At 42.0% G+C, this 24029-nt stretch overlaps 2 protein-coding genes across 4 annotated transcripts in view; one reads left to right on the top strand and one right to left on the bottom strand.

Annotated features, from left to right (window-relative positions):
- LOC111875298 (peptidyl-prolyl cis-trans isomerase Pin1) overlaps window positions 1-5991 on the bottom strand; it is a 15806-nt gene extending 9815 nt beyond the window's left edge. The window contains exon 1 of the mRNA XM_023871423.2: window positions 5905-5991. Coding sequence (XP_023727191.2) covers window positions 5905-5983 — 79 coding nt within the window. The 5' untranslated portion in view covers window positions 5984-5991. The remainder of the gene's footprint in view (window positions 1-5904) is intronic.
- A 178-nt stretch (window positions 5992-6169) lies between these two features.
- The window catches only part of LOC111875297 (ecotropic viral integration site 5 ortholog), a 118875-nt gene continuing 101015 nt past the window's right edge, over window positions 6170-24029 (top strand). For 2 of the 3 annotated variants that reach the window (XM_023871420.2, XM_023871419.2), the window contains exon 1: window positions 6173-6328. The gene's annotated coding sequence lies outside the window, so the exon portion shown is untranslated. Of the gene's footprint in view, window positions 6329-24029 lie in introns of all 3 variants that reach the window. The other variant, XM_023871415.2, reaches the window with a different exon arrangement.

The raw sequence follows: 24029 nt of genomic DNA, 5'->3' as shown, positions 1-24029 counted from the left end.
GCATTGCATTTTGTAGCTTTTGTCTTTTTCTTTAAGGCAATCATTGTAACTTCTGTAAAGTCCTTGGGCCACTCTCCACTTTCATATATGGTGTTCATTAGTTTTGTCAGTGTTTTCAAACCACCTTCTCCCAGTAACTTGAGCACATCTCCAGGTACATCATCATCTCCTGTAGCCTTTCCCTTACTCATTTCCTTGATAGCTTTTTCCACGTCACTTTGTAAAATATATGTTCCTTTCCCGTCTGTATCTACTTCTTCTTCTGGTTCAACTTCTAAGGATTCTGGCCGATTAGGTCGATCATATAGTTCTGTAATATACTTTTCCCAAATTTTCAGCACTTGGCTCTGATCTACTATTCTATTCCCCTGGGAGTCTTCGATGCCAACATTTTGAATCCCATGATTCTCTTTCCATCCTAGTTCTTTTGTCTTCATGTACATCAAATCATAATGTCCTGTCCTTTGAAATTCCATAATCTCATTACATATCTTCTCAAGATATTCCTTTTTGACCCTGTCCATGGCTCTTTTCAATTCATTCCTCAGTCTCCTGTATTTCCTCCTCCCTTCTTCATTGTTGACATTCTTCCATTTCCTTCGCTCCTCCATTTTACTCATCATCTCCTGTGTAACCCATGGTTTTCTTGCTATCTTCTCAACTTTACCAACCAATTCACTTATAGTATCTAACATGCATTCTTTTATGTTGTTCCACTGCGCTTCAGCTTTCCTGCTTTCACTTTTAATTGCACCGAGTTTCTCTTCTAGGGTCTCTTGCATGCTTTGTCTTTGAGCATATAACTTCTCCAAATCCCATCTGGGTCTACGCTTTCGAAATCTTATAATTTTCTTCAACCTGGTTCGGAACTTGGCAACCACTCCCACTATATCTGACTCGTAATATTTTGACATTTATCTTGCAAGTATTATGAGTGAACCTGCCTTATACAAACTTCTTATGCTCCATACCAAATCTGATCCCATTTTCCTTTGTTCGGGTGAGTCATCCAAATCAAAGGTCGTGCATAACATTTTGTATCAAAATTATCTTTTATGGCCAGAAGTTGTTAGCCCCAAGCCATTCCCCCCCCCAGCTGGAAGACCACCTCTTATTGGTTGTCCACGACTGCTTATTCAGTATGTTCACACCTACCCTCCATACCCTGAGGCCATCTCATCCAGCTGTATTCTGAGGATGTGCCGTGCCATGGTGACAAGGGACCTGCTTAACATGGTGCCAACCACTAACCTCATAAATATTTGAAAGGCATCTACTGCAGCGGAATTAGGTTAATCGATAATCATCTTCTTATAATCAGATTCTTTAATCATGATAACTATTTATGCAAGTATTAAAAGAGTATCCCATATCTCACTCCTGCTTTGCAGATGAATTTACCCCAACCAAAATATTCACTTATAAACAGATGTAAGTAATAATGGGATGGTTCCTTCATATGATTATTTTAGTGTAACTATATTATAAGATGTCTGTAAATATGTAAATAGCTGTCACAACTCTGTGTTCATATTTATATTTGTATTGGACACAAGTGCTATATTTACATTATGGTATGTTCTACATCCTTTTATGAAGGATCTATTCTGTTCTAAAAAAGTTTCCCCCATCTTGTGTCCTGGGCACTGAGTTGCAAAACATCTTCCATCACCTCTCTTCATGACCACTGGGTCTCCAAAAGAATTTTCGGTCACCTCTTTTCCTCAATCACATGGTAATTTCCTACTGGATACCATCCCACTCTTTAGGTCATCCAATCACAGTTCAATCTCTGAATCAGTGAGCACTGCTAGAATATAAGGACTTCTGAAATCTGTGAAGACTCTAGACTCTGACAAATGACTGACCTGTCTCCTTGTCATACAGGGTGCCCCACAAGGACAAGACAGTAACAGTCAAACAGAATCTAATATCTCAACATCAAGATACACTGACTGACTGACTGTCAGTCAAAATGTGGTGCTGACTTTGAATTGAAGACACTAACCCTGAAGGGGGCATCTGCGATGTTTATTCAAGTGGAAAACCTTCAACCTTCTATGCAATGCTCTCCCAAAAGTCAAAAAGACATATGTCAAACTGCTGCCATAAAAACCTAAGAACTATGTTCGATTTATTGTATCATTTACTACATTCCTCCACAAAAGTAAAATTAAATCTGTAAGAAAAGTAATACCACAGAAGTAAATAAAAAGAACCATAATACACAATAGGGTGTTAAAAGTTGTAGTACAGGTACACCTTGATTTGTGAGATATATGCCTTAAAAAATCATAGAGAGTGAAATTGCAAGAATCAAATTGGCTAGGAAAAATGTTCCCTTCTCTCCTCACATACCTCCTCCAATAAACAGACCATACTCTACTCCCAGTTCTCTCAATCAGCAAGCAGACAAGTTGCATTAGCGTGTCAGTAACTGAAAATGCATTTCTTGAACTTCCTTATAACAAGGAGTACCTCGTTATAGAGGAACTGTGGGGTTTAAACTGAATTATCAGTTCCCAAAGGAATTATTAAATACAATGAAAACACACTAAGTGAATACCACATAAAAATTAGCAACATAAGAGATGTTATGAGAAGGAGAATTCCAGGCTTTTCCAGTGAATGCTCTCATTTGTAGGTCACGCTCCTACAGAAGGGTACAAGCAGCAGCTTGGGTGGAGCAGGCAAGTGCTAGCCAGACTGCTGATGTCACAACAAAGGTACCAATGGGGGCAAGAAGAATTATAACACATTTCAAGTATGTAAAGTAACAGTGGTTTAGGTACTACGCTACAAGATGGAAGGTTGCGGATTCAAGCCCTGATGAGGTCATTGGATTTTTTCAATTGACCTAATCCTTCCAGCCACACTATGGTCCTGGAGTCGACTCATCCTCTAACAGAAATGAGTATCAGGAATTAATTAAATAATTTTCCTGGGGAGTAAAGTGTGCATAAGGCTGACAACCTTACTGTCATCTTTGAGCTGATTGTCTAGATAATGTGGGACCCTCAACGTCTCACAACCTTATGGGCCTTCACGGCCTGGTACAGGGATAGCTTAACTTTTTACTTCACTTTACTTTCAAGTATGCAGATGATTAATGGTATCTGCAGACACAAAATATAATTTGTATTTTACCCACAACAAAAGGTAAAATAATTTGATATGAAATTTTCTGTTAATACAATAATGCTGTCACTAGCTCAGACTAAACAGAATCCAGTGATGGGACAATTAACAAATAGGAAAGGATGTTGATGAAGCTGTGGTTGAATGTGAGGTACTAACTTGAACATCTGCCTGTAAATACTGATAAAACACACACACACACAAAAACAGTTCTCAGGACAGGTAAAGTCCCTGCCAGAATCTGAACTTGGCACCTCCGGAATACAAGAGAGAGGGATTATCAATCAGACCAACTCACTCAACAGACTATGGTGACTAATTGACTAAGTATGTGAATGTAAACATTTAAACAATTTCAAAAGCCTAGATTTCAGATCAGATTAAGAACAGAGAAAGTGAATATTTATAAACACCCTTGGTAAAATGCCCATTGGTGGATATCTGAAACAAATAAAATACTGGCAGATACGTTACAGTTGTGAAAAAGAAAGTGTCAGAAATAGAGAATTAAAACTCTTAGCTGGCTATAATGATTAGGTAAAATATATTCCAATTGTCTCTGTGCATTATGAAGATGGGGAAGTGCATGTAGAGTTCCATGCACTCTCAATCTAGACACAAGAGTGTGGTGAGTGGTCAGCCTCACACTCAGCCACTTTACACCCATCAGAAGGGACTCCAGTATCCACTGGACAGGAGACTGGGTGGGTCCCAGAGGTAGCTGGACACTGAGAAAAAAAGAATAAGCTCTTGTTTTTGCTGGGATTGAAACCCCACAAGACAAGCCTGTGGCCGGCCAGTCTACTGGCATATGGCATAAAGGAAGTGTCATTATACATTTGACTAGCTTGCTAAATATAGGTAGAGATAGCAGGAGAAAGACAGGTTACCTAGAATTGCTTGAAATTACTTTAGATCATGGGGGAGGGCTGGAAAAGGATTTTGAGGGTGGTATATGAGGTAAGATGCTAATACACGAAGAGGAAAAAACCCACAAATGTAAGCACCAAACATCACTCTTTCCTGTGTCATATTTGGAAGGTTCTGGGTTCGAATCTTCGCCCATAGAGTGATTATATCAATACCAATCACCATGGTTTTTAATGTGTTACTTTTGGCAAATGTCACAACAGTGCCTCATAAAGTGATCACAACAGCCTTCCACCCTCTTCAATGATCATTTCACTATCACCCTGCCACTGGTTCGAACCTCTTCGGTCATATCCAGTTGAGTCCAGCAGCACACACAGTACCTAATCCCGACTGTTTGCAGTTTTGGGTTTTAACATATCTGCATGTCTCCCTGGTCAACGTTTGTCTCCCATTTTGGCCCGAGATCTACAAACTTTCTTCCCAGGCACACAATTGTTCCAGTAACGTTATCTGGATCGAAATTTGTACGGCCTCATTGCCCAGTTCGACTGACACCACTTGCGTTAATAGGGTCAAGGTCATCGATCAGCTAGATCTCGCAAGTTTCAAGTGAATGTCCCGTCAAGTTCCGTTGTGATTTGCATATCTGCTGGAATAGGGTAAATGAGGCTATTAATATTCCTTGGCCAAGACAACGAATAAAAATGGCTACATGAAACTTGTTACATGAAGACTGCAGACGCGGGAACAAAATTACGGGTTCAATCACCAGCTACCTAAATGTATCGATACGTCAAAAGTTCAACGGCTCCGTAATAACTCTGTCAATCCTGTTTGGTTTTGGGGTAAATTGAAAAGATAATCCTGATGTGAAAAAACTGCACACCACTATAGTCACAGAGGCAAAAAGGCGATAAAACAACGGTGCTGGCAGAACTCCCGGTATAGTGAGAAATTAAAAAATTATCAGCCACAACCGGGTAACATCTCAGGTATGTTAAGCGTTCGGTACCTAACTGAAGTGTAGCATGTGCAGCGATGAATTTTTCGTTAATATTAACAGCACAACGCCCTGCTAATAGTACAATTCGGTAGGTCTGAAAAATAATCGGTTTCACGTACTTCAGAAGAAAACATCCAACAGAATTACTGATGCACAAAACAAAAAAAAATCATCGTAATGTACGACACAATCTTATTATGTACAATCATTATTTTAAAAGCAATGTAGTGACACTTCAATCAACTTTATTCTGGAGTATCCATTGTAGTTAGGTAACTAAAACAGAGATGGCGCAAGACGCTTTGGCGAATGAAACAAATCACGGTTTGAACGTACACAAGCTTCGAATTTCAATTACATACCCACTTCCTTTCTGCAATACTTTTCAAGATTGCTTCGGGAGAAATAAATGAACTATTACAGCTCGGATCACAAGATTAGATTAATTCCCTTAGTAAACAAATGTCAAATTATTCCGCATACGAAGTTACCTTTGGCGGATATCAGAGTCTATCTATATTGTGTTTCCGTTTGAATAACTGCAAATTGAATATGTATTACTTTTATTGACATGAAATAAAATAAGGCTGCGACACAACGGCTGATTCTGATATTAAAATAGCTGTAAATTTAATTAATCCCCACAGCAATAAAATCCCCTTCTTTGGCTTTAATACCATTACAGGAATACCGTAATCAGTATTGTGCGTTAATACAAGTGTACTTGGTGTATATTCGTCAGCCCACGGCATTTAGATACTTATTGATCCACTCAAGGCTACCAAAGAGAACTAATCGCTACAGTTATTTACGAGAATAAAACAATTTATGACGATGAAACTTTGTACAATAATAATTCCAAAAAAGGAATATAAGTTTAAGAAACACACCAGTAGACCTGCTTAAACGCTTTTCCCACCCAGACGGTAACTCTTCCTCCGCCATTGCCGAACCGGAAATCAACTGCATTAGGTAGCTACCAGTAAACTTAAAACCCGGAGACACTGTGAACGAAATTTGTAATGAAACTCAACTCAGGTTTTCACAGTGACCAACGTGTATAAAACAATTTTTTTTATTGGTATACAGGATTTCAGAATAACCGCAATGGTGGAAGAAGCCTGCCAATGATATAGGTCGTTTTAAAACAGCAACACTGCGTTGTCGTGTGGCGGAAGAGCGCACATCGGTGATGATAGTATCAGCTGGCGGTTCATTGTGTCGGTGTGTCTGCACTTGCTGAGGGTGCTGTGACAGTAGCGTTATTTTTCTTTCGTAAAGTGACACTTTGGGCGTATATTCCATCGACTGGGCGTAAGTTTTTAAAATTAAAATTATGGTTCTCTCCATAGGTTATGTTTTGGTGTGAGTGGAGTGAGTTATTCATGAGTGATGTAAACAAAGTAGGACAAGCAGTTTTGACATTTGATAGAGGCAACTGCAACCCACATATTTGTGTGGGTTTCAAATGAGTGAGGTCACTATTTCGTAGCATAGCTGGTTTTTACATAACGTTTCTAGTTTCAGTTTCGTGTTTGTGTTAAAAATTTTATAAATAAATTCCTCGTCCGTAAGGTTAAGTTTTTCACTGAGAGCTAATTATTAATGGACAGGTGATTCGTGAATGGTACAAGATATACCATATATCAGTTGGCACATGGTTTAAGACAGAAACTGTCCTTTTCCACCGACGGTAAACATGTAACATTTATTTGTAATAAGAGATTTCATTGAAGTTCTTGCCACATCACCGAAGTGCATGCATGTGGTGTGAAGGGAAAGTAGAGCAGCACAAGATAAGAAACACCTGATACGGTGTGTGGAGATGCTCATGTGTTTGACGTGTCATATCAGTCATATCAGAGCTAATTGCTGATATTTTAAAAGTTATCAGCCACCAAATAACAGTGACGCTACATGGATTGACGCAAATTTCTGAACTTAAGAAGTGAAGCGAGCCAGATTATATCGAGCCCCGGAGTTATACCGGAGCAATTAGACGTCTCTTTACTTGTAATTAAATTAATTTGGGGGGGTCTCAGTTTCCGTATATGGGTGGATAAAGGAAATCGTGTTTTATAAATTCATTGTGTAGATAACCGTGAATATAGCGGTAGAATAGCTTCACATCGATGTAATTTGACACTCGTGATGTTTTTTTCTCCGCCCTGTTATTCCGTTCCATTCATTTTGGACCGCCGTCCAAATTTATCCCGGCAGATTTTCGAAAGTGTCGCCATTTTTAATGACCTTGAAAATTGTGTTAACCTCTTAGGTGGGCATTGGGATTGTGTTAGCGTTGTTTGCTACATAAGTTTATAACTACATTAGTTAGTTTACCGGGCGTTGTCCCGTGACGTCAACATGCAGCTGGTTCGATTCCCGCTCCATTTATGGTGGACAACGGAGGTCGCCCGGAAACCGTAGTTGTCAGCATTATTAAACACGTGAGCTGCGAAATTACGTCACTGGTCGAGGCCACTGGGTCGAACCCCAACAGGCTCATCATATGGGACAAATTCTAGAGTTTGAGGTTTTCGCGAAGGTGAAGTGTTGTGTTTTGTGTGGGCTTTTGGGACAATGCAGGCGACCGCAATATGAAAATTAATGAGTTAACTAACGTACGCTGACCGTATAACGCGGACTGCCGCGAGTTTGAGATTTAAACAACTTTTAGACTTAAATTTCATCTCATACATACGTATGAGTATTTGGGAGACGGAACAGCTCAGCTACGGGTTGGACGGCCCGGGTTCGATTCCCAGAATGACAAGATTTATCTCTTCTCCACAGCGTCCAGACCGGCTCTGCTTTCCACCCAACCTCCTATCCAGCTACCGGGGCCAATTTCCTCGGGGATAAAGTGTGCGGGGCGTAAAGCTGACCACTCACCTCCATCTAGTGCCGATGTCGAGAATAGTATAGCTGTACCTCCACCCCCTCATACACCTTCATGGCGTAGTGCTTAATTGATTAAGTACAGGGACAACATTAAGGTATACTTCGTATATACAGTAAAACTTGGTTATAGCAACATCGGTTTCTGCGACACCTTGTCTATTGCGTCAAATATTCAATGGTACGAACTAATTCCTCATAAAGCAACTGTTTTTATACCTTGCTTAGTACGACATGCACAAATGCATCAACCTCGTATGTAACGTCATTTTCATTCCTGAATTTCTCTGATATGGACATTGAACGTAATTTAGAAAGTGTGTATTGGGCAAGTAACAGGAAACAGATGAAGATAACTGATTACTGTACTCGTATCTAGGTACAGTAAGGCACAACAATTGATGTAATCTACTGTAATTTGGTGAGTAGGCCTACCTTTAATATACAGTATTAGTGCGGTGTGTATTGTCAGTGAAAAGCGCTGTAATATGTCTTTGATATTACACATTTGGGCAATTCCACGTTAATGTTACGTTAGTCTGTACTTAACTACGTATTTCACTAAAAAATGCAACATTTTAACTCGGTTTTTGGTAGATTTTTACGTGACTAACATAAGGCTACTGTGGAAGTGCCCATTTCGGTTACAACGACATTCGTTTATAACGACACTATTTTTAGGTCCCTTTGATGACGTTATAACCAAGTTCTACTGTATTTGTAACCTTCTAGTCTCATTACCAGCTTCTCACCACGTCAGGCCCGGAACTGACAGCTTTCACATAAATATTACTGTTGAATCCTGTCTTTACCCAGTTCAGCCCTCGCGGTCAGGTTCTGAAAGTTCCCTTATAAATTTATCCTCACATAAGGGTCTTGTTCTAGTAGTTCGATTCATTTTATGAAGGATTCCTATGAAAATGTTTCGTCCGCGGGTGTCACATGTTCTTACCGCCCCTAACATTATAATTATCAGCAACAGTTTGAAGGAACACGTTGGCCGGATGTTTGTGTCCGGCGTCCGACCACTGGGGTGTAGTTCCTTCTTTATTATCTTACATTTCTCGTTTTGTAAGGAAAGTTAGACTTACGATATCATATGTGTGTGTGTGTGTGTCTGTGTGTATATGTTCGTACAATGGCCGTGTGTCCGTTTTCCGTCCATCTGTGTGTATGTGCAGGGTTGAACAAACGTTCTTGTGTGTTGATCCATGACGAGTGAAAAATCAAGGTCAGTGAGGGATTTTTTTTTTTTTTAATTTTATAGTATTCTCTCTCAGTCTCTTTTGATTTCTGCACAAATGCCCGGTGTTTACGGTTTGATGGAGAAAAAATCTACGATCACCTCGTCCTACCCAAACCTGTGTAACATCCTCACGAAGATGGCGGAACACACGTGGCTGATGGATACAACTTGCACTGCACTACAGCGAAGGCAGGCCCTCGTTTTTCTAAACTAATCCTTTGAAAATTTGGCGAAGTTTGGATATTTGGGAACGACAGTAACAGACCGGGGGCACGCGGTAGCGTAATTGGTTGAAGCACTATGCTACAAACCGGAAGGTCGCGGGTTCGATTCCCGAAGAGGTCATTGGATTTTTCAATTGACCTAACCCTTCCAGCAGCACTGTGGCCTTAGGGTCGACTTAGCCTCCTGGGAGCCTCGGCGTGTCGCAACCCAACGGGCCGTTACGGGGATGGCTTTACCTTTACCAGTAGCAAATCAGAATTTGAGTCACGAGGACATTAAGAACAGGTTAAACGCGGGTAATGCTTCCTGTCATTCAGTTCAGAACCTTTTGTCTTCTCGTCTGCTGTCTAAAAGCATAAAACTTGAAGTATGGAAAACTATAATTTTCCCTCTAGTTTTGTATGGATGTGAAAATTGGTCTCTCACATTGAAGGAACAGACACTGAGGTTATCTGAGAACAGGTTGCTGAGGAGAATATTTGAACCAAAGAGGGATGAAATGATAAGAGGTTGGAGGAAGCTGCACAGTGAGGAACTTCGCAACTTCTGTTCTTCGCCGAATATAATTGTCCTGAAGAAGTCAAGGAGGATGAGATGGGCAGAGAATGTAGCATGCATGGAGAGGAATTCATATAGGATTTTGGTGGGAAAACCAGAAGGAAATAGACCAGTAGGAAGACGTAGGCGTAGGCTGAAGGATAATATTAACGGATCTTAGAGAATAGGATGGGGTAGTATTGATTGCATTGAACTGCGTTAAAATCTTCGCGGGTGATCACCATATCAGTGTCGAGTCGACCGCCCGAGAAGATTTTGGCATAATTATTCTCCGTGAGAGCTTCAGATCTTGCGTAATAGATTGATACGGCTTAGGACAGGGACAAGTGACGGGCTCTTGTGAGCATGGCAATGAACCATCAGGTTCCATAAAATATTGGGAAATTCATGGATCACTGAGTATTTGGGGGCTTCTCAAAAGTGACCCAACTTCATAAAGTGAGTTATTTCAGGCTCACATTATGTGTGTCCTGCATGTGTGATGGTCAGTAGGCTGGCGGGGAAAGATTACAGTGGATTGGGTACACGCTGATGGTTTGACGAAGGGAGACGTCTGGGGGGAGGGGGATAGAATGATTGTCTGGCTGCATGAGCTTCGCTGGCATTTTTTCCAGCCTTCGAACTTTCGACAGCCTGAGTGCCTAGAATTTTAACTACTATAGCCCATCTTACTCGTACTTACTTATGGAACTGAGCCCCTCTTGAAGAGCCGCCAAAGCTGCAGCTACTCAAGAATTCCCCAGCATTTTATGGAATCCGAAGGTTCATTACCGTGTTCACAAGAGCCCTTCACTGGAGTCGAGATACCTCAGTCGGTATAGCGACGAGTTGGACGGGGTCCGATTCCTGGCAGGGTCGAGAGATTTTTCTCTACCCCACAGCTTCCAAATCGGATCTGGGGGCCCACCCAGGCTCTGTCCAGTGGGTACCGGCGGCTCTTTCCCCACGGAGGTAAAGGTAAAGCGGCCGGGGCATGGAGCTGGTCACTGATCTCCATCTAATGCCGAGGTCAAGAATGGTGGAGCTAACCTCTGCTCTCCTATACATCTTGAGGGCGTGCTGCCTCATAAATTAAGCACAGGGACGACTTTACCTTGTAGTGCGTACCATATGCATCCTTCACTGTTTTACGTCAGTCCCCTATTACCCATCCTCACAAGTTTGCATTTTCCATACGCTCTTGTAACCGCACATTTTATCAAATCTAGGCATAACGTTTTAACACGAATCAGCATGTAAAAACTGGCCAATGTACAGATTCGCAAGCAAGCAATAATGAATGTACCAGTTACCAGAAACTGGCCTCCGTGGTTGAAACAGCAGTTAATAAATAAATATATAATATACCATTATGGTGGTAGTTGTATAGACGGAACTTGCATCATTATATATCTAATACATGATGCTCCAGGACAATATTGCATTAGGCTCCAGAATATTTTCTTGGAGACTTACTTTTAAACCGTAGATTCTGAAGGGTACTGACTCTGGTGTATAACGCTCAGAATTAATGGGGGTTTGGACTTTGTCCATCGTCCGGTATTCTAGAAACTAGAAAACATAATGTTTCAGAGACTGTATCTGTTTCCGTCCTCAGGTGAAGGGAGGAGACACCTACTCAGCTGGGTCCCTTAGAAAGAGCTACCTCAATTATTATAGGAAACACAAATACACTCTGTGGGCAGAATACAGAGTTTTAATATGTTAAACTTGGTGGTATATATAGTGTCCACTTGGCTTAAAAGGGTTACGTTTCATAGTGAAATTCTACATGGTGTCATGACCCAAAAGACAGTAATATTCATGAAAGTTACGTCTTCTGGGATATAACGCTGCGTAGCAAGCGCGCTTACTACCTACTTCATGGTGGTTTCTTTCTTTGTGTACTCTTCAGCCTTCAGTGCTGAAGATGAAAGCGACATATTCCTCCGAAACGTCGGTCGATTTTCAACAGACTGCACAACCTTATATCCCAGAAGACACAACACTTCATAACCACCGCTGAGAGAACCTCAAATCTAGTAAGATAACGGTGGCTTCCACGCCTGATCAGGACGCGAGGGACTGCGGGGGCCGTAATCGCAGGAAAGGCTTGGTTTTCCTGATGATGATGATGATGATGATGATTATTAGAGGGGTCGGGTTTCCCCATGCACTTAGACCAGTTATTGGTCCATTGTGCGTCCACCTTTAATTTCTACTGTCGCCATACCCTACCGGTACCGTGCGTGCTATCAGCCCCGTTCAGCCAACGAGGTCGGCCGTCGGTACCTTGATACTTCCCCCATCTACCAGAGGCATTGGAAATTACTTGGGCGGGAAACTTTCCTAATAATTTTGCTCAGAGGTCTCCTAGAGACATGAGGATCTTTTACGTGCCGTAAATCTAGGACACGGGACCCACGGCTTAAAGTCCCTCCTTCAATTTTCCCGCCCTTAAAAATTCCACGACCTCCGCCGGTTTTGAACCCGCGTACCTTGAGTCATGAGGTGGGAACGTTACCCCTAGACTACGGAGGCCGCTTTTCCTGATGATTGTCTGCCATTTGTTCATAGTTGATGTCATGTCACTTTAAAATCTCTTCGCAGTTATGTGAAGTGATGTCACGATAGTATTGGTCATAGCAAGTAAGACATTCGTTGATGTTCCAGATGCTCGTTTTTAGGCTCCTTTTCCGCTAGCCTCTGTCTCGCGTCTTTGCAATCCATTGATGAGCCTCCTGGCTGTATGGAAACAGCTCCGTTTAAATCTGTGGTTCACCAAGAGGCGCCACAACATCTCAGAAAATGAGCCTCTGTGTTCCGAAGAGTAAGAACAAGTCTTCTCGGCTGCTGTCTAAAAACGTAAAAAATTAGAATATACGAAACTATCATTTTGCCTGTGGTTCTGTATGGGCATGAAACTTGATCTCTGGCATTAAGGGAGAAACATAGAGTGAGGGTGTTCGAGAGTAGGGTGCTCAGGAGAATATTTGGACCGAAAAGGGAAGAGTGACAAGAAGTTGGAGAAAACTGCATAATGAGGAGCATCATAATTTGCACTTTTCGCCAAGTATAATTAGAATGATGAAGTCAAGTGGGATGAGATTGGCAGGGCATGTAGCACGGATGGGAAGAAGAAGAAGAAGAAGAAGTATATAGGAATTTGGTGGGGAAGACAGAAGGAAAGAGACCACTAGGAAGACCTAGACGGCGAGAGGATAATATTAAGATGGGTTTTAGAGAAGTAGGATGGGATGATATGGACTGGATTGATCTGGCTCAGGATAAGGACCAGTGGAGGAGGGCTGTTGCAAACACGGTAGTGAACCTTCCTTCCGTAAAGTGTTGGGAAATCCTTAAATAGCTGCGCGCAACTGGCGGCTTCTCAAGAAGGGCTGAGCTCCATGGAGAGGGTTGGTTGGATGATTAGACTAGAGACAAATGATCTGTTATGTTGCGGAATCATACACAAGTTACTGTCAGACAAATCCTTACCATAAAAAAACGCGACAAATTTTGCGTGTTTTTTTTTTTTTCGATTTCATAATGAATTCGCGGTATTGGCATGCCGTGTGCAACGAGAGTGGCGGTAACAGAGCTTGCAGCTTCAGGTATTTCAGGAAGTGGCTGATTCTGCAATAACTCCATAAGCCTCTTTGCTCGTAATTTTTGTACTACAGAGGTTAATGAAATGTAGCGTCATATTGCTGAATCTGTTATCATCGCCTTGGCTGACTATTCGCTGGCATGGGGTTAGTCGGCGTTTGCTTCGTAAGCAAATGAAAGCACGCATACTGCCCTCTTTCGCTTTATTTTATTGCTAGTGGGGTGGGACTAAGTTCCTTGTACTGCGGCCACTTCTGGCCTATTGTACCAGTCCCAGATGATAGGTGAAGGTGATTGTGGAGCAATTGGCGGAATGAAGATTGGCAGGGGAAACCGACGTACTCGGAGAAAACCTGCCCCAGCGCCACTTTGTCCACCACAAATCCCACTTGACCAGACCCGGGATCGAACCCCGTCCGCCGCGGTGGGAAGCCAGCGACTAACCGCTTGAGCTATCACTTACCTGTACGCAGAGTTCATCCGATGAACGAAGGAGGACGATGATACTTAATACACTGTAACAGTACGTCCCTCACTTAAAATTGTTCAAGAGCGGCTATAAAACTCCACTTATTGGTTCTACCTGAATGAGACGCGCCCGCGGCGAGATGCCATCCCGGGACCGTGTACTTGTAATTCAACAACTCCTTGGGCTTATGGCGCCACCATTGTCACTAGCATCATCAGTAGACTTTAGATATTACCGTCTGTCAGTTTTAGGGAGGTATTTTGGGGAGATCAGTCCTTGCTTTTATTCCGAGTCTCCCAGGAGGAGTGTCACCCTAACTGCGCTTGGTCCCTTACTTATGTGCGTCTTGTAACGATAAAAGCTGACGTGAAGGTTTGAAGGTAACATCTCTCCCCGACAAGCTAAATGCTGGACTGGCACCAATTATGAGATTCCGGCCGTAACCCTTTCCAAGTGATGGCCACTTAATGGTGGTACCTGTATGTTAGAGAGGGAGTCGAGAAGTGGAGTTGGAGAGGAGGGTTAGAAGAGGACCTAGGGAGTTGAGAGTTGTCCTACAGTGAGCATTAAGTGAACAGGGAGGGTCGAGATATAAAGTTAGAGAGTCAGTGATAGAAGTGAACAGGGAGACTGAGGGCAATATTAACGGCTGAAAAAGTGTAATCAGTGTAATGATGCTTAAAGAAGGATTAGAATAACACTCCAACTATAACTGTACTTCTCGTCTAACTGAATGCGAACAATTCACGGAGTGATGTTCTGGTGATACGGTGTTTGATCATTCATGAAATGTGTTCCCCTCCCGGTCAATGACGCACCCGTTTCCCTGAGAGAAAGGCCTCATCTCGTATCCTAGTTCGTGGCAAATCTTATCAACGCTGCTGGCATCTGTACGTCGGCGGTCGGCTACAGAACATACGTAGGGAAAATGAATCACAAGTTGGCACATTTCAGAAATTGCTTAGAACAGCGATTCCTAAACTGCAAATGATTCCGCATTCCTCTAATGGTGGTCATCGCTACGAACGATTACATGAAATAGCACTGCCTTGCAGTTCCAAATCCGAAATGTGATTCTTCCACCCCAATTAACCCACTAATCCTGAGTTTTGGTCAGCGAATGAAGATAAGAAGAATGTTGTTTGGTTTCCAGTTGTGCATGATTATTTTACTAAATCCTGGTTTTGAAAAGTTCCAACTCCATAATCAACTAACTCATGAAGTAGATTTTTTTTCTTGAGAAGGTTAGAGTCGCTTATCTTGTAAGGAAACTTCTTGCATTGTATGGAACCCGAAGTCAGTTATCGTGTTCGTATGAACTTCCCGACTGGACCCTACCCTGAGCCATTCAAATCCAATACAGACCCACACGTCATTGTCGCTGAAGAGCCATATTGTGACTTGCCGGCTCAAAGCCGGAATAGTGGAACCAGAGCCAGACGTCCATTGCCGAGCAACGGCCCAGAAAGTACGTTCTCGCTACAACAGAATACAAGTAACTGTTCGACGTGATGTCCTCTATGCGGGCCGCGAAGCGGTTAGGAAGGAAGTAGTGATCCAGAATTCGAGAGAGCAGAGACCAGTCCGAGATTCAGACAGCAGTGAGAGACTCCTCACAGAAATTCGTCAAACAGACGTCGTTAAGGATTTCAAAGTGTGAGCTGTTATAATCAGCCGTAGTTGTGAAGAAATGCCGGTAAACTCAGTCAGCAAATCTAGAACCCACAATTATTCGTCACGCCTACCCCTTCTATGTGACAATATTGTCACGTGTATTACTGACTAAAGACGGGTTTCGGATTGGTAATTGGATTTATTTGTCACGTGGGGCTCATGACCAGATAAAGTCCATTTTCATTCCCGTATTCTCTTATATCCTCTCGGCACGGATCACGCAGAGAAAACAGCCCCTCTATTGTTGCATGACGCGGATCACAGAAAACACGTCACGTGCCAGACTGCGAGTTGAGTCTGAGTCTCATTTTACGACCGACGGTCAGTCGGCCAGTCTGTCTTGGCATAAAGCACCAATCTGGGGCTTGCGACCAGATCTTTATTACTGTTTGACAGTTACGGTCTTGTTTTTGTGGGGCGTCCTCTTTGATGAGAGGACGAATCTGCCTTTTGTATATGCTGCTGGCTTTCCCAGTGCAGTCTTTCTCGGGTCTGAGTTCCTTGAGACTCGCGACCATATTTTACTGTCTCAGATTTGAGACTACGCATTTCGTCGCCTCCTACGACTCGCAGGGTCACGGTGGAGGTATTCGAGCCCGCCTCTACACGGGGGCAGTTGTTCCCAACTGAACACTTATTTTATAAGGACTTTGCACGGACAACGCGGAAAACACAGCCTCTGTTGTTAAAGAGGCGAGTTTACTGATCCGTTACTAGCGATAGACTTTATACTGTTTCGCGAGTTGGTCCCATGGGAATGTGTTTACCGAGTCGTTGCCTAGCATTGGGTCTCTACGTCACAATATGCATTAGGGAAGAATAGGCTTTATGAGTTCTTCCAGGAAGTATCTATAGGGCAGGTTCGCTCAGGGCAGTGGCAGAAGACATCTTAAAATATAAGTTAAATTTAGCGGGAGTTCATGAGGTCAGATGGGATGGAGGTGGCATCGCACCAGCAGGAGACTATACATTTTTCTATGTAAAAGGGAATGAAAATCATTAATTAGGTACAGGTTTTTTCGTACATAAGAGAATCGTATCAGCAGTTAAGAGGGTAGAAATCGTTAGTGATAGGATATATATAATACTAAAAGGTCGCTGGTATGATATCATTGTTATGAATGTTCACGCCCCAACAGAAGATAAAATTGATGACATAAAGGACAGGTTCTATGAAGAACTAGAACATGTATTTGATAAATTGCAGAAGTACCCTATGAAAAGGAGATATCAGTGCCAAAGTAGGGAGGGAAGACATTCTCAAACCAACGAATGGGAAAGAGAGTTTGCATGAAATTAGTAATGATAATGGAGTTAGAGTGCCGGTCACGGTAGCCGAGCGGTCTAAGGCATGCACTATCTTCGCTCACTCGGAAGCCGAGATCGTGGGTTCGAATCCCACTCAGGGCATGGATGTTTTTTTGCGTTTTTCTGTGTTTGTCTGCAGGTAGAGGCCTTGCGACGAGCTGATCACTCGCCCAAGGAGTCCTACCGTATGTGTAAGATCTAGAAAAACCGAAGTGAACGGAGAAGTTCATGGAGGTAGGCCTAGGCCCACTGGGGCTGTAGTGCCAAGGAAAAAAAAATGGAGTTAGAGTAGTGAACTTTGCCACATCAAAACATTTTACTGTCAAAAGTACAATGTTCCCACATCGTAACATCCATAAATTTACTTGGACATCTCCTGATGAGAAGATAGACGATCAGATAGACCATATTTCGATAGATAGGAGACGGCACTCAAGTATACTTGATGTCCGATCATACAGGGTAGCGGATTGTGATACTGACCACTACCTGGTGGTGGCAAAGCTTAGGGAAAGATTGGCAGTGAGCAAACAAACAACGCAATGTTCATATGGAGAGGTTCAATCTCAAGAAATTAAATGAGGTAGAGGGTAAAGAGCAGTATTGTGTTGAAATCTCAAATAGGTTCGCGGCTTTGGAAAATTTGGACACTGAAGTGGATGTTAATAAAGCTTGGGAAACTATTAGAGAAAATATCAAAATTTCCGCCAAGGAGAGTCTAGGTTATTATGAACTGAAAAAGCATAACTCATGGTTCGATGAAAGATGCTCAGAATTATTAGACCAAAGAAAACAAGCCAATTTGCAAGGGATACAGGATCCAGGCGAAATAAATGGGGATAATCTGAAAAAATATAAGACGTGAAACCAGCAGGCATTTAAGGAACAAAAAGAGGGAATATCTTAAAGACAAAATTGATGGACTTGAAATGAACAGTAAGAACAAGATCATTAGAGACCTGTATAGAGGAATAAATGACTTTAAGGAGGGTTACCAGCCTGGCAGTAACTTAGTGAAGGATGAGAATGGTGATCTGCTTGCAGATTCCCACAACATATTGAATAGGTGGATGGACTACTTCTGTCAGTTATTGAATATACATAGGATCAGTGATGTTAGGCAGACAGAAATCCATACAGCAGAGCCATTAGTACCTGATCCTAGACCTTTTGAGTTTGAAAGTAATATTACAAAATTGAAGCGATATAAATCTCCAGGTTGTAATAAAATTCTGGCAGAACTTATTCAAGCAGGAAGCGAAATATCTTAATTCACAAGCTAATTACTTATATTTAGCATAAGGAAAACTTGCCTGATCAGTGGAAGGAGTCTATTATTGTACCAGTTCACAAGAAGGGTGATAAAACTGACTGTAGTAATTATCGGGGGATATCACTGCTATCAACTTCATACAAAATTTGATCCAATATTCTTCTCTCAAGATTAAGTCCATATACACAGTGTTTCCAGGTTCTGTTAGGACTGTGTTCATTAAAAATACAAGACATGAATTATTTTCAAAATTTCACTCTTTTTATTCAAAATAGTCTCCTTCTGAATCAATACATAGCTGGAATCGATTGAATTTTTTTCGAAAACAGTTACTGTACTCCTTTATGAAATCGCATTTAAAACTGCGGTAGATTCCCTTTGGATGTCCTGGATGGTGTCGTGACGGTCTCCTTTCATGGCCAACTTAACTTTTGGGAACAAACAGAAATCTTCTGGAGCCAAATCTGGCGAATACGGAGGATGATCAAGGACTGTGATCCCTTTTCTGGCAAAAACTTCGCGCACGATCATCTTTTTGGGGTGGGGCATTGTCGTGGAGGAGCGATCAAGAACTTTGCTCTCGATATTCAAGTCGAATTCGAAGAATTCTCGCTCACAAACGATTGAGGACTCCGAGATAATAATCAGAATTCACTGTTTGACCTTCTGGCAGAAATTCCTTGTGTATGATTCCTTTGGAATCGAAGAAAACGGTTATCAGTGTCTTTACTTCTACTCTTTTGCATGCGCACTTTCTTTGGTTTCGGCTTCTTTGGGCTCAACCACGCTGCACTCTGCCGCTTTGTGAGAGGCTCATGTTGAAAACACCATGTCTCGTCACCAGTAACAATCGATCTTGTAAATTTTGTATCACTTTACTTTGGGCGCTTGCGGTACAAACCGCGCACAGACCCTCCGTTTTCCCAAATCCTCGGTCAAAATTTAAGGCACAGTAATTTTTGGTATTCCCAAAAGCTCTACGATGAGTCTTGTAGAAACACATCTGTCCAATGCAACGATTTCGGTCACTTTTTCCACATTTTCTTCAGTGCGACTTGTTCTCGATTTGATGCACGGGGAGCGTCTTCAGTGTCCTCCCTGTCGTCACGAAATACAGCATATTATCGAAAAATGTTCGAGCGACTCAAACAATCACTACCGCACACACTTTTCATCATTCCGTACGCTTGTCCGACTGTTTGCCTGACTTCAAACAAAATTTGATTTTGGCTCTCTGTTCAACCGCCATTTTCCGACGAGCGTCAGAACAGTATTGCTACGTTCAAGGTCAGAACACGATGCAGCTATGCTTGCGCTTTGAAATCATACACATCTGAAACTTCAAGGATCTTAACGCCACAGCTTGCCAGTAGATGGCATTGCAGGGCAAAAAAAAAAAAAAAGTCCTAACGGATCCTGGACACACCGTGTATAGATGAAATTATTGGGGATCATCAGTGTAGGTTTCGACGTGACAGATCAGCTACAGATCAGATCTTTTGCATTCGTCAGATATTGGAGAAAAAAGGGAGTACAATGAGACAGTACATCAGCTATTCATAGGCTTCAAGAAAGCCTACGATTCAGTTAGGAGGGAAGTATTGTACAATATTCTAATAAAGTTTGGGATACCCATGAAACTAATTAGGCTGATTAAAATGTGTTTAAACGAAACGTAAAGTCCGTATAGGTGAACATTTGTCTGATAAATTTCCTATCCAGAATGGTCTAATCCAAGGAAATGTTTTATCGCCACTCCTTTTCAACTTTGCTTTAGAATATGCCATTAGGAAGGTCCAGGAAAACCAGATTGGACTGAAATTCAACGGGACACATCAGCTGTTGGTCTATGCCGATGACGTGAATCTATTAGGTGATAATAGCTGCAGAATAGGCGGCTCCTCCAAAAGGACTCAGCTGCATGAGTAAGTAAGTATTACGCCCTTCATTAAGAAAATGACGCCGGGGCTCTCGGATGCAACGTTCTTTTTCATTGTCGACAAGGTCAAAGTGGTGTTCTGCGGCCATTTTTAACATCTCATATCTCCAGTGGGGAAGCTCCAAAAATTTTGAAATTCATAGAAAGTAATTCAGGGAACAAGTCCTCCGGGATGGACTTCAAGCCGTGGGTCCCGTATCGTAGATTTACGGCACATAAAAGATCCTCATGTCTCTAGGAGACCTCTGAGCAAAATTAGGCAAAGTTTCCCTCCCAAGTAGTTTCCAATGCCTCCGGTAGATGGGGAAGTTATCGGGTACCACTGCCAGCCTCGCTGGTTGAACGGGGCTGATAGCGAGCACCAGTACCGGCAGGATATGGCGACCGGTAGAATAGCAAAAGGGGACGTATAATGGACTATTAGTCGCGGTGCATGGGGAAACCCACCCCCTCCAATAATAATAATAATAATAATACCTACATGGGGAATATGATCACGTAGTTCTGAACCCCGTATCTAGTTTCCAAAATTTTCCAGGAGATTTCAAACTTTGCTCTGGGCCCCAAATCGACCATTTCTAACATCTCATATCTCCGGTGGAGATGCTCCGAAATTTTTTTAAATTCATAGCAAATAATGCTCTATTCTAGAATAACTTGGAGATAAAATTACAACTTTGATATTCAAATAAGAGCGAAGTTGTGGGCACTTTGAATTTTACCAAAGAAATCAATACCTCAATAATTAGCTTACCTGCATCCAGTAGTATTAGTTCTTTGTGTACTCCGATGAAAATCGTCCAGTTTATTTGAAAGTAGTTCAGGAATTGTCCACTACCACGATGTCTTCGAAATCATCGGACTTGGATGTTTTATAACACCTGACCGTGTTTCCCTCCAGGGGGACCACCCGGTGTTTTTCTCTTGTGTGGGGTACAGTTTTGCACTTTTGGAACCTACTTTTTAGAATGACTTCATTTCTTGCAACTTCCTCTGTTGGCACAAGAAAGTAAACTATCCCTGAGATATTTTCTGTGCAGAATTTGTACAGTTCTAGCGGGCACATGATTTGATTAAAACGAGTTCCTTGAAGACTGGCTTTCGCTGCTTGCCTCTTCGTGGTGCTGCCAATACTGTCACAGGCATTCTTCCCGTGCGAGGTGGCAAAGAAGTTCCATTCTGCTTCAAGTCCGAAGTCTTCTTAGTGATGACATAAATTGGAAAGATTCTTTTTGTTTTTATATTGGCTTCCAGCGCCATCACTGAAATAAATAACTTTCCTGACTGAAGGCACATTTTCTTTTATATCGGCGATAAGATATTTTTGGAACACATAAACTCTGGCTCTATCGTGCTTTACATGATCACTGATTATATACAAGCTTCGGAATTTTCTTATGTTGTCCGCCTTGTAGTAATACACAGAAGGGTGAAGTGTAGCCTGTTGATTTACCCAATGGAAACTTTGAATCTCGTCTTGAACGAGAAACGAATAGTTTTCTGAAAAATCTTCAAGACCGAGGCACTGTGTTTCGTCCAGGCTTTCCCTCGTTTCTTTCAAATACTGCGACTGAATTTTAGCCATGTAGTGATGTTTTTTCAGTTCTGTCAGTTTTTCAATTAGAGATTCGCAGAATTCACTGTAACTTTGCATTACAGAAATGATGTTAGCTCTGTCTGTGTTGACCCATTGTTTTGATCGGGCATGCTTTCTGATTCGGCTGATAGCCGTTCCGTCAGAATTCCTTCTCCAGGGCAGTCTGCGCATTCATTGCTCATGCATTTGTAACTTTCGGTGTCACAAACCATTACTTACTTACTTACTCATGGATCTGAGCCCTTCTGGAGGAGCCGCCTATTCTGCAGCTACTCAAGAATTTCCCAGCATTTTATGGAAGTCGAAGGTTCATCACCGTGCTCACAAGAGCCCTCCACTGGTCCCTATCCTGAGCCAAATCTATCCAATACATACAATCCCATCTTATCTCTCTAAGATCCATTCTAATATTGTCCACCCACCTACGCCTTGGTCTTCCCTGTGGTCTCTTTCCTTCTGGCTTTCCCACCAATATCGTATACGCATTCCTCGTCTCCCCCATTCGTGCTACATGACCTGCCCACGTCATCCTCCTTGACTTGATCATTCTAATTATACTTGGAGAAGAGTGCAAGTTATGAAGCTCCTTATGCAGTTTTCTCCAACCTCCTGTCACTTCATCTCTTTTCGGTTTAAATATTCTCCTCAACACCCTGTTCTCAACACTCTCAGTCTATGTTACTCCCTTAATGTCAGAGACCAAGTTTCACACCCATACAGAACCACAGGCAAAATTATAGTTTTATACGTGTATATTCTAATTTTTATATTTTTGGACAGCAGACGAGAAGACAAGAGGTTCTGGCCTGAATGGTAGCAAGCATTACCCGAGTTCAATCGCCTCTTAATTTCTCCTTAATCAGGTTTTGATTTGTTATCGTGGTTCCCAAATATCTGAACTGTGCCACATTTTCAAAACATCTATTTCATATCTTTATGTCATGATTTTGCCCTACATTTTGGTGATGAGACAGTAACATAGACTTAGTTTTCTCTGTGTTTACGTCTAGACCAACCTCGTTACTTGCGTCAGTTAAAGTTTGTGTTTTTCTTTATGGTATATACATTATCACCCGGTAGCTTCACATCATCGGCGTAGACCAACAGCTGATGTGTCCCGTTTAATTTCAGTCCCACCTGGTTTCCCTGGACCTTCCTAATTGCATATTCTAAGGCAAAGTTAAAAGGAATGGCGATAAAGCATCTCCTTGTTTTAAACCATTCTGGGTGTGAAATTTATCAGACAAATGTTTACCTACACGGACTTTACTATACGTTTAATTTAAACACATTTTAATCAACCTAACTAGTTTCATGGGTATCCCAAACTTTATTAGAATATTGTACAGTACTTCCCTCCTAACTGAATCATAGGCTTTCTTGAAGTCTACAAATAGCTGATGTACTGTCTCATCGTACTCCCATTTTTTCTCCAATATCAGACGAATGCAAAAGATCTGATCGGTAGTAGATCTGTTACGTCGAGACCCACATTGATGGTCCCCAATAATTTCATCTATATATGGACTTAACCTTGAAAGAAGAATATTGGACAAAATTTTATATGAAGTTGATAGCAGTGATATCCCCCGATAATTACTACAGTCAGTTTTATCACCCGTCTCGTGAACTGGTACAATAATAGACTCCTTCCATTGATCAGGCAATTTTTCCTTATGCCAAATGGAAGTAATTAGATTGTGGATCTTAGAACGTAATATTTTCCCCTCCTGCTTGAATAAGTTCTGCCGGAATTTGATCACTACCTGGCGATTTATACCGTTTCAATTTTGCAGTAGCACTTTCAACCTCAAAAGGGCTAGGATCGGGTATTAACAGCGCAGCTGTATCGATTTCTGTCCGCCTAACATCACTGACCCTATGGACTGGAAATTGGTTCGGTTACTACTCTTGTAACATAACCGGAAACTTGGACACGGCCCTTTTTAATATTCGTTAGATCTAAGGTTCTCATGGCGGTGACTATGTCAGTGTTGTCCTTTTGAATATGACGTCGTTTAGGCTGGTAAAAGTTTACAGACGTTTCCGAGGCACGTACTTCGTCCATCTTCGGCATTCAGCTGTAAGTCAAGGAAGCAAACAGCAAGCAGAGGAGCGCTCTCCTTGTTTTTTGGTAATTCTTCGTCTGTGAAAATGGAGGCAGTATGTTTTATTGCTAGTGGGGTGGGACTGAGTCCCTTGTACTGTGGCCACTTCTGGCCTATTGTACCAGCCCCAGA

Source organism: Cryptotermes secundus, unplaced genomic scaffold (genome assembly GCF_002891405.2).
Source record: "Cryptotermes secundus unplaced genomic scaffold, Csec_1.0 scaffold1406, whole genome shotgun sequence".
NCBI classification, from domain to species: Eukaryota; Metazoa; Arthropoda; class Insecta; order Blattodea; family Kalotermitidae; genus Cryptotermes; species Cryptotermes secundus.
This window is presented reverse-complemented; position numbering and strand designations above follow the sequence as displayed.